The following is a 10,585-nucleotide window of genomic DNA, read 5'->3' on the forward strand; positions in this document are numbered from 1 at the left end:
TTAGAGAATTTTTATTTGTGTATGTGTAATGACAGTAGTGTGGCTTTGCAAAACTGAAAAACCTACCTCCTGACGGGGGCGGGCAGGGGACTAAAATAACATAAAGATCGGAAATTCAGTTCCTGAAACCTTATGTCAATGTTGGCTTTAGCTGAATTCCAAGTCAAGCTGACATTTTTTGAAAGCAGGAAGCAATGACAGAGTGGACTACTGATGCTGTCACCATCTGCCAGCACAACGTAAATTAGAACAGAAAGGACTAAGCAAAGGTCTTCCATCTTTTAACGAGAGAAAATGGCATCAGTACAATCAACATATACAATTTTTACAAACAACTTTTAAAGTTGCATCGACATACATTTTAAAAGACAGTGTGTCTGTTTATAAATCTCTACCCCATTTTAGTTTCAGAGCCTTTTTTACTACCCTGATCACTGATCATGCCACAGTCAAAAGGCAAACTCAAAAATTAAGCTAAAAATGGTACTGCATTCCAAATAAGAAAATATATATACTTTGTTTTACTATTAAGCGATAGCTAACAGAAACCTAATCAACGATCCTTATGATTTTCTCTTATCTAAAAAATAAATGCAAGCACGTAAGGAACTGTATAAATACAGAGCATCTACCCTACAATACTGCTTTGTAAAAGAAAAAATTCTTTTAATAAGTTTAACCGGACAGAAGACTCAGGGAAAACTACTTTGTGCGTATCAGTGTACGGTGCTCAAACTGTGAAAGATGACTCGTCTCTGGCATCATACACATCTTTACTCTCCTCATGTCGTAAAGGACGGAAGAAAAACCACATTATAAGCCTAAATGGACTGTCTTCAAGTATCTCCATGATTAAAGTGTTCCTGAGAAACCGTCCTTATTTCTTTCTATCCCTGATTTGTGTGTATGGAGCAGTTAGTTCAGGGTTCTCCAATTTCAGTCCACGATTTCTGCCATATTTCCCTACCTGCTGTACTAAACATAACCGTTTACACCAACTCACTATTTTAAAAGCTGCCAACCTTAACATGCCACCCTAAATGAGCGGGTCCCCTTGTGCCGTGAATGAAGTAGTCCTAACAGCACCAGCTAGACAGCAGCCCTGGCAGGGAGGCCGCACTGGGGTCCCTCAGCTGAAAAGGAAGGTGGGTTCGCCGGGAAAGGTGAGTACTGGGCGCAGTCGCCCGCCCACCTGGCCACTCTCCGAAGCGCCCCCAGCCACCCGGCCTCCAAGGAAACGCTGACCACCTGGCGGGGCCGAACCGCGCGCCGGGCTGCGCCATGCCGGACTAGGCCGGTGCTCAGGGCATAGCGGGCCAGGCCGAGGGACAGGGCTCCGGGGCGGACCCGAGCCGGCGGGGACGCGCCTGGTGGTTCGCAGATGGTTGCGCGAAACGGCCGCAAGCCATGAGGCCGCGAAGCCAGAGTCACCAAGGCAGCCTGGGCCGCCTCCAGACGAGGACGCGCTCGCCCCTCGCCCTTCCGACTTGGCACAGGCGGTTACAGGGCTGCCGCAAGCGCACCCCTCAGCCTTCCCGCCGTTACCTCGGGCGGGCACTGCGCACGCGCACCACCACTAAGCTTACGTCCAGCCTCAGTCGTCGGCGCGTTCGTTCCGCCCACTGCCCCCACACTTTTAATAACTGAATCAATGTCTTCTCCAGACTTCCCCTGCACGCGAGCAAATGGACTCACCCACATCCGGGAATCCGAGAAAGTGCGTGCAGACACGTGATGCGGGGCGTAGCAGGAGGAAGCGTCTGCCGCAGTGGGCCGGATACCGGTAAGGGTTTGCAGCGCCCCCGGCCTAGGTTTTGGAGGCGCGGGAATGCGTTCGTGGCTCAGTGTCGGACTTCCCCCTATTTCCATCGGCCGAGGCTGTCACTTTACGCTCATAACCGTTTTCTTTACTGCACGCTGTGTCGGGAGGAAAGGGACTTGCGTGGCACCCCAGACCTCCCCGTCTCCGCTTCCATGTTTGATACATCCTGCCTCAGGCCGGAAGCCGCGGCTGAGGGGCGGCTTCTCGTACGGTGTGGTGGCCTGCGAGGCTCATTTCTAGCAAGGAACAAGGTTTTCCCGCTTTGACCTTACAAATACATGTTTACAAAGCTATAATGTATAGAAATGGATAAGACATGTCCCTGTCCCGGGAAACACAGGCACGTGTCTGGAAAGACATACATCTGGGCTGTTTGACAGGCTCCCTAGTTGGTGCCATGCTCTGTGCTTAGGGAACTATGAGATCCCTGGTGGGTACCGGGACCGCGCTCAGCCTGAGGTTTGGAGGCGGCCTCCTACAGGAAGCGACTTGAGACCTAAGAGTTTCAGACTGACTATAGGTTCACTGGAATAAAAAGGAAGAAACAAACAGCATTGCAGGCATCGGGACTGTCACGTGTGTAAGAAAAGTTTGTTCAGGAAACAGTGGTCGTATTATGTGACAGTACTTGGGACGGTGGCTGTGCCCTGGGCATTGATTATCTTGTTGCTTTCCATCCTTCCAGCCCCTTAAGAGTGAAGGCACCTTCACGCCTAACCCCGGAAATGGGATGTTGACCTCCAAGAGCTGACGCCTGCGTTGATCTTGAAAGGAAGAGTGGCATTAGTGATGTGGAAAAGGGGGTTTTAACTGTCAAGGCTGGAAAATGTGACAGGGTTGGAGGTGTTTGGAGAAGGGACAGGTGAAAAAGATTGAGGCCAAATTGTGGAAAGATCTACTAAGGAATCCTGAGTACAAAATGTACACTTAACAGTTGGAGACAATAATACCTGAGCAATTGATCACAAAGCTGACCTAGCTTGTTTAGTAGATTAAGTTAGGACAAGAAGCAAGAGTTCAAGGATAGAAGGCCTACTGAAGCTCGAGTGATTTGAGAAAACCTTACTAAAAGGTGGAAAATCTATGTGGGCCTGGGAAAGTCAGGTTTGGATCAGCTGAGGAAAGTGAAAAGGGTATCCCAGGAGACACAGCAGCAAGGACAAAGGAGTAGCAGCAGGAAAGTGGGGAGCTCTTATAAGACAGGGACTTCAAAAGTACAACCAAAACTTCGTCTTGCTTTGAGTTATCCACTGGGTAGTAGCGGGTTAATTATTGAGTACTGGATTAATTAAGCCCTCACCTGGCTCACCGGTGACAGAAGTAACAGGGCGCGATTTGCTTAAGTTTTGCCCAGATCTTTTAAACCCTTTCCTGCACACCAATCTGTGTATAATTTTTGCCAAGGTGTTGGGGATATCTTGCAGTGATCCTATGGGGGACATCTGTGAGCTTTTTTTTTTTTTGAGACCAAGTCTTGCTTGCTCTGTCGCCCAGGCTGGAGTGCAGTGGCGCTATCTGGGCTCACTGCAAGCTCTGCCTCCCAGGTTCACGCCATTCTCCTGCCTCAGCCTCCCGAGTAGCTGGGACTACAGGTGCCTGCCACCACGCCTGGCTAATTTTTTGTGTTTTTAGTAGAGACGAGGTTTCACCGTGTTAACCAGGATGGTCTCGATCTCCTGACCTTGTGATCCGCCCACCTCGGCCTCCCAAAGTGCTGGGATTACAGGCGTGAGCCACTGAGCCTGGCCATGTGAGCCATTTTTACAAAAACTTCCACCTGCCTTGGCCCAAACCTCAGCATTCTTAGGCACAGGAGCTCATGAACATACTAACACTAAACTGGACTATGGGAAGGGACCAACTACAGACCTGACACAAATCCTCAAGGCAAGACGATGTCTGAAGTTGAGCTTGTAAAGGAAAAGGCTTCCTTCCTTAAAATGGCACCCAGGCTGAGCTCTGAAAAAAGCACCTCAAGATGGTGGGTTCTACCCCGCCCCCGCCAAAATTGCTTATTGTGTGAGTCTCCATAGTCTCGGAAACTGAGAATAATTGAGAGTACCTTTGATGCCAGTGGCTTCTGGGCTTTTTGTATTGTCACTTTGTAGCAGGGAGCACCCATAGGATGACGCCTATGATGAATCAGGGCCTAACCTTGGAAACAGGGAATCCAAAAGTATCCTCCAAGCTAGCCAGCCTTTTGAATTAGAAAGCATACCACAGATAGGATGAAATTAAGCAAAGTTGTCTGCTTCTGAATTAAATAATTCATTAATTAAGGACCAATTTATTCTTTGTCATCTATAAGTAATTATTAAGACCGAACTTTCTTTTTAAGTTTAAGATAATGTATTATTGCTTTACAATAAATGATAGCTCTTTTCAATCTGTTCAAGTATGTTTGAGTCTGTCTAGTAGAACAAGATGTATGTGATTCAAATATAGATAAGTAAATATCATTTAATATATATTGAGCATAATTTTAGAGGGGAAAACATATTCACATACTACAAATTAGAATCCAGTGGAAAATTTTAAGTCTGGATATTGCATAACAGTTTGCTAAGCATAAAACAAAACATAAATTAAGATAATTGAAAAGAAATATGTTGGTATCTGTGAACTCTGGTACAAAGCAGAGTTTCAGTAGTAATATATTTAAATTTAAAATACAAGTAAATGATCCCAGATCCTACACTAAGTGTGGCCCATGACTTACCATTTTAAGAAAATTGCTGGTAGGGTGTGAATTGGTCATTTGTTGGGGTTTTTATAGCAGCTTCAGAGAAAAATGGGGAATCAACCATGGTCAAGGAGCTAAATAAGTATCCTGGCCATTTGGGCCAGAAATTAAAGGGAGTGCAGCATTAAGAATTAGAGGAAGGAACCTCCAAGGAAGGAGCTATCCCAAAGGGAAGCAGAAACTGGAGAAAACAGCAGTATGAGGTTCTACCACTAGTGTTCACCTAGAAGTGCTTTGTTCAGATCGCAGCCTTGGTACTATTTTAGGGAAGGAAGCCGTTTCCTTTACAGTATGTTCATGTGACTCCTGTGCCTAAGAATGCTGAGGTTTGAGCCAGGGGCTAGAAAGGAAACTTAGCAGGCCATTATGAATCAGGGACTCATCAAAGGCATCACAAACAGGAAAAGGTGAATGTTCAAGTTAGAAGAGAAGAGCTACATTGAGATGCAACATATTAATATTTGAGGGCCTCATTTAAGAACGTGTTTCTCTCCTGTCACACTCTATGACACTGGTCTGTCAACTGGCTATGCCTGTCTAGTATACACTATAAAATATGTATCAGCTGGGGTTGTAGAGAGGAACTATGATCAAAGTAGTCACCCAGCCTATATGAGAAAATGAACCTTTTGCCAAAAGGTAGCCCCAGACTAAAAAGCCTGCAGAATCCTTATAGTGGATTATACCATCACTTCAGTCATTGTGTTTAAGAAATAACCTCTTTGGCTTACAGATTTGATAAGATCAAAGCTGCAGGAAAATGGACAGTGAGGTTCAGAGAGATGGAAGGATCTTGGATTTGATTGATGATGCTTGGCGAGAAGACAAGCTGCCTTACGAAGATGTCGCAATACCACTGGTAGGTTATGATTTGAGCTGAGGATGGGTTAAAGGTATTGATCTGGCAGTAACTAGTGGAGGAGGGATATCAATGGAAGATAAACTAGTGTGGCAAAGAAATCAAAGCTGTGGAATTCTCTAACTCTAGAAGCCTCTGGAGAGCATTTATTTGAAGAAAAATGTGGTTCAGGGAGCTAACATGGCCAGGTCAGTTAGGAGTCATGCCAGGACTGGAGCCCAGATTTTCTGAGCCATTTTCTGTCCGCCACATGAAATCCAGAAAAACCAAATCATGAGAATTTAATGCACAAGATGGGGAGGAACGAGAAGCAGCAGCATATGAGCTCTGTTTCTTACTTCCCTGCCTGTGGCTCATCAGTCTTTTGGCATTTTTAGAAACTCACATTCTTGGAGCATATACCTATCTTGGGTTCTCTGGAAAATATTCAGAATATACCTGGGTATTCTTTTGCGTTTAGACCAGCAGCCTTCTGGAATACTCTTTTCTTCCCTATCTTTGGAAAACTCTGCTGCAGGGAGTTTGTTAAACCTCATGTAATAAGTGATCCAAAAGGTTTGCTTATATAAATGTTTATTTACAATCCTATTTATGTCATAGAGGCCTAAAAAAGGGAAAATGGGACTGTTTTTCTTTAGAGCATGCCAGCTGCCCCTGAGAAGAGTAGTTAGTATTAAATAAAATATAACTTATAGTTAGAATATCGGCCGCTGCTGTTTACAAAGAAATAAAATAGTTCATCTGTATTTTCATTTACGATTAAGAGATAGTAATATGTTCAGTGAGTAATATACATATCAAATAACAAGTCATAGCTTAGTTCAAGCTTAGGAAAATAGTCAAAAGAGAGAGCATAATAAGAATTATAGATGTCATTTATTGAATACCAGTTTTATGCCATGGACTGAGGTTGGAAATATACATTATCTCTAATTCTTAAACAACCCTGTGAGGGAGGTGCTCTTAGTCCCATTTTGTAGGAAAAGAATAGGATCAGAAAGGGGAACTTGCCCAAAGTCTGATAGCAGATAAGTAGGGCTTCATATAACGTATACTTAGGTCTGTGAAGTTCCAGATCCTGTCTTGTGAACTTTTGTTCATTCATTCCACAAGCATTTTTTGAAGCCTACTGTGTGCCATAAGACTATGTGAACACAAGATACAGTTCCTGCTCCTTGAGGGGTCTAGAAAGGCAACACTTACAGATAAGTAATTGTGATAATATTCTAGATGGGGGCATAAACACCCACATCATATAGGAAGTGACTGATGGCCTGGTGGGCATCAGAAAGGCTTCTGAGAGAATGTGATGTTTAAGCTGGGTCATAAAGAAGGACCAGAAGTTTAGTGGAGATAGACAAGGATAGACAAGGGTACTGCTGCAGAGGGGACAGATGTGTAAAGGCCCAGAGGTTTGAAAGGTTTTGGGGGCTGGGCGCGGTGGCTCAAGCCTGTAATCCCAGCACTTTGGGAGGCCGAGACGGGTGGATCACGACGTCAGGAGTTCGAGACCATCCTGGCTAACACGGTGAAACCCCGTCTCTACTAAAAATACAAAAAACTAGCCGGGCGAGGTGGCGGGCGCCTGTAGTCCCAGCTACTCAGGAGGCTGAGGCAGGAGAATGGCGTAAACCCTGGAGGCGGAGCTTGCAGTGAGCTGAGATCCGGCCACTGCACTCCAGCCTGGACGACAGAGCGAGACTCCGTCTCAAAAAAAAAAAAAAGAAAGGTTTTGGGACATGGTGAGTCATTCAATGTGGATGAAGAATACGTTTGTCATGTAAGTAGACTGAAAAGTTGGGCTTGGATCAGGCTGAGAGTGGTATTTGATAACACACTTAGATCTCAACCTGAGGAGATCCAGGAATGAATGATCTTAAAAGCAAGACTGCTATGCTCAGATTTGCCTTTTGGAAAATTGGTTTAGCAGCATTGTTAGAGATGGTGTGACATGGAGAAAGGGACAAGGGAGACGAATTGGCAGGCTATTGTGGTGGTCTAGGCAAGGGAGGAGGGCCTGAACAAAGTCAAGAAAATAAAGGAGATGTCCACTTCTGGAGAATGTTATAGCTCAGATTGGAGAACATTTGTGTGGCAGGGGATGAAGGAGAGGGAAGTTTCCCCGCTGACTTCTAGGCGAAGTCATACTGCTAATCCATACCTTTCGCTTGTCCTGTCATTCTAAGGCAGCGTGCATGCCAGTTAGGATTTGCTGCATAACAAATCACCCCAAAGCTTAGTGACTTAAAAGAGCAACTGTTTATTTCATGATTTCGTAGCTCAGCTGGGAGGGACTTCTAGTCTGTGCTAGCTCAGCTGATCCCTGCCACGCTTGCTTGTGTTGTGCAGTCAGCCAACAGACTGTCTGGAGGCTGGGTAATCTAGGACTGTCTCACATGTCTGGCAGTTAACAAGCTGTCCGCTGGGTGATGGGGTGACTATGCCATGGTCTCTGGTATCCAGTGGGCTAGCCCACACTTCTCAGTCTCAGGGTTCCAAGAGCAACCTGAGAGGAAACCACAGAGCTTCGTGGAGCTTAGGCCAAGAACTAGCCCACTGGCATGACAGCTTCATTCTGTTGGCCAAAATAACTCCCAGGGCCAATCCAAATCCAAGATTGGGGAAATCAATTTCACCTTTTGATAAGAGTAGCTGCAAAGAACTAAGGGCATTTTACAGTACACCATAATGGATGGCTGGGTTTATGACACTTTTATTTTTGTTTTCCAGGCATATATGCGATTTGATGTGTTGGCATGTACTGAACGGGACGATAGATACCAAATGAAAGACACATTATTTTAGAAAGCGTACCACAGATAGGATGAAATTAAGCAAAGTTGTCTGCTTCTGAATTAAATAATTCATTAATTAAGGACCTGTTTATCTATAAGTCATCTATAAGTAATTATTAGGCCTGATTGCTTTACAATAAATGATAGCTCTTTTCAATCTGTTCGTTTGAATCTGTCTTGTAGAACAAGATGTATGTGATTCAAATATAGATAAGTAAATATCATTTAATATATATTGAGCATAATTTTAGAGGGGAAAACATATTCACATACTACAAATTAGAATCCAGTGGAAAATTTTAAGTCTGGATATTGCATAACAGTTTGCTAAGCATAAAACAAAACATAAATTAAGATAATTGAAAAGAAATATATTGGTATCTGTGAACTCTGGTACAAAGCAGAGTTTCAGTAGTAATACATTTAAATTTAAAATACAAGTAAATGATCCCAGATCCTACACTAAGTGTGGCCCATGACTTACCATTTTAAGAAAATTGCTGGTAGGGTGTGAATTGGGTATTTGTTGGGGTTTTTGTTGCCCTGCTCCACCACTAGGGGGAGGTCTCATCTACTAGTTACATTTTCAGTGTTTCCTGCCCTACCTCCATTTTTGTTATAATATAGACATGTTGGGCCAGGCGCAGCAGCTTGCGCCTGTAATCCCAGCACTTTGGGAGGCCAAGGCGGGTGGATCACCTGAAGTTGAGAGTTCGAGAGCAGCCTGACCAACATGGAGAAACCCCATCTCTACTAAAAAAAAAAAAAAAAAAAATACAAAATTAACTGGGAGTGGTGGTGCGTGCCTGTAATCCCAGCTACTTAGGAGGCTGAGGCAGGAGAATCACTTGAACCCGAGAGGCAGAAGTTGTGGTAAGCCAAGATCACGCCATGGCACTCCAGCCTGGGGAACAAAAGCGAAACTCCATCTCAAAAAAAAAAAAGACATGTTGGGTCCAAGGTAATTTTTTGGATACATTTCTTGTGTCTAAGGAATATGCCAGCAAACTAGTATTCTTTTAAAGCACGCTCCCCCAAAAGAAGATTTAGGATTGGCTCATCTCAGTGTTCCTAGCCGCTAATAATAATAGCAAATATTCCTTGAGCACCAGATACCCCACACAGTGCTCAGCACTTGATCTAACCTCACCTAATCTTTACAGTAGTCTTGTGAGGTGATGGCTCTTTTTTTCTCCCATTTGCCAAGGAGGAAACAAAGGCCCCAAGGGTTTGCATACCTTGCCCAAGTAACCCAGCAAATGGGAGAGTTGTGGTCTTGGATCCTAGTTGGCTTCCAAAAGCCTCTGCCCTTAACCCTTCTGCCACAGTGCCTCCTTCACAAGTGTCAGAGTCAAAATGCCCATCATTCCCTATTGAAGAAGGCCCAGGCCATGTTTGAGTGATACTTCTGATCGTTTCCTCTCCTGTATGATTTTAGCTTTTTTAGAATACACGTATCAGTTATGTTGCCTGTTCCTAGGAACTCACAAGCCTTAATTCTAAGTGTTCTTGAGTTCCAAGAAGATGCAGAATATATTACTGTTCTGAATTTCTATTGTACCTTTTCAGAATGAGCTTCCTGAACCTGAACAAGACAATGGTGGCACCACAGAATCTGTCAAAGAACAAGAAATGAAGTGGACAGACTTAGCCTTACAGTACCTCCATGAGAATGTTCCCCCCATTGGAAACTGACACTTGGCTCCTTTCTTGTGGATGGATTTTCTAAGAGCACACAGATAAAGCATGTTTTGTTTCAGTCTCCTAAATCAAATCTTTGAGTAATAATGGTAGCAAAGTACGATGTGAAAATGTTCACCAGAATGAGAAACTAAGATTTCTCAGTAATGGTGAATATTTGGCTCTTTAAACCTAAAACTCTTCATTGAGTAGCTTGTATTTGAACAAGACTGGTTAAACATTTGCCTTTACCTCTGATTTTGCTTTACTGTCAAAGTTTAACACCTTCTAACTACTTATGTGTGTCCTGTAACACAGGGGATTGAACGTATGAGAGGGAAAGGCAAAGGAAAAAGGAAGCCAGACACTGGGAGAGTTACTAACTTCTCATACTTCCCCACATTGAGAAGCATTCGGAGTGTATTTAGCCTGTAGATGTTGTGATATGCAAATATCCCATTCCCTGGTTACTGGCATTCCTATTTCTTCATGGTATTTTCAAACTTTGGATAAATTTACAGATTAGAAAGATATCTGACAGTTACCTCTGTTCTCCCTACAACTTCCTTTTGTGCTGCTGGAAAGGATCTTTGGCTAGGTGGACCACTAGTTTTATTCAGTAGTGGCATTTCTTATTTTCTCAAAGCCCTTTCAATTATAACCACCCCACTATGGAATCAGTATTT

General features: G+C 43.9%; 2 protein-coding genes across 10 annotated transcripts in view; one reads left to right on the forward strand and one right to left on the reverse strand.

The window, feature by feature from the left end:
- The window catches only part of CEP63 (centrosomal protein 63kDa), an 87,332-nt gene extending 85,333 nt beyond the window's left edge, over positions 1-1,999 (reverse strand). For 2 of the 5 annotated variants that reach the window (XM_011958190.1, XM_011958189.1), the window contains exon 1: positions 1,696-1,999. The gene's annotated coding sequence lies outside the window, so the exon portion shown is untranslated. The other 3 variants (XM_011958186.1, XM_011958188.1, XM_011958187.1) reach the window with 3 other exon arrangements.
- Positions 1,034-10,014, forward strand: ANAPC13 (anaphase promoting complex subunit 13). Of its 5 annotated transcripts, none has more exons than XM_011958183.1 (3): positions 1,034-1,163; positions 5,299-5,424; positions 9,789-10,007. In XM_011958183.1, the coding sequence occupies exons 2-3, from the start codon at positions 5,326-5,328 to the stop codon at positions 9,912-9,914; spliced, it is 225 nt and encodes a 74-aa protein (XP_011813573.1). In that variant the 5' UTR covers positions 1,034-1,163; positions 5,299-5,325; the 3' UTR covers positions 9,915-10,007. The 5 variants fall into 5 exon arrangements, with proteins under 5 accessions (XP_011813573.1, XP_011813570.1, XP_011813571.1 ...); XM_011958180.1 differs by lacking the exon at positions 1,034-1,163 and adding an exon at positions 1,642-2,398 and having other exon boundaries at positions 9,789-10,014; XM_011958181.1 differs by lacking the exon at positions 1,034-1,163 and adding an exon at positions 1,726-1,783 and having other exon boundaries at positions 9,789-10,008.
- The last annotated feature ends 571 nt before the right edge of the window (positions 10,015-10,585 follow it).

The sequence above is a fragment of the Colobus angolensis genome, unplaced genomic scaffold (genome assembly GCF_000951035.1).
Source record: "Colobus angolensis palliatus isolate OR3802 unplaced genomic scaffold, Cang.pa_1.0 Scaffold46, whole genome shotgun sequence".
NCBI lineage: Eukaryota > Metazoa > Chordata > Mammalia > Primates > Cercopithecidae > Colobus > Colobus angolensis.

What these genes read in the sequence shown, in the direction of transcription:
- ANAPC13 (XM_011958183.1), top strand. Translation starts at nt 5,326, where the DNA reads ATGGACAGTGAGGTTCAGAGAGATGGAAGGATCTTGGATTTGATTGAT. An exon ending in AAGATGTCGCAATACCACTG is followed by an intron (nt 5,425 to 9,788) that starts GTAGGTTATGAT and finishes GTACCTTTTCAG; the next exon opens with AATGAGCTTCCTGAACCTGA.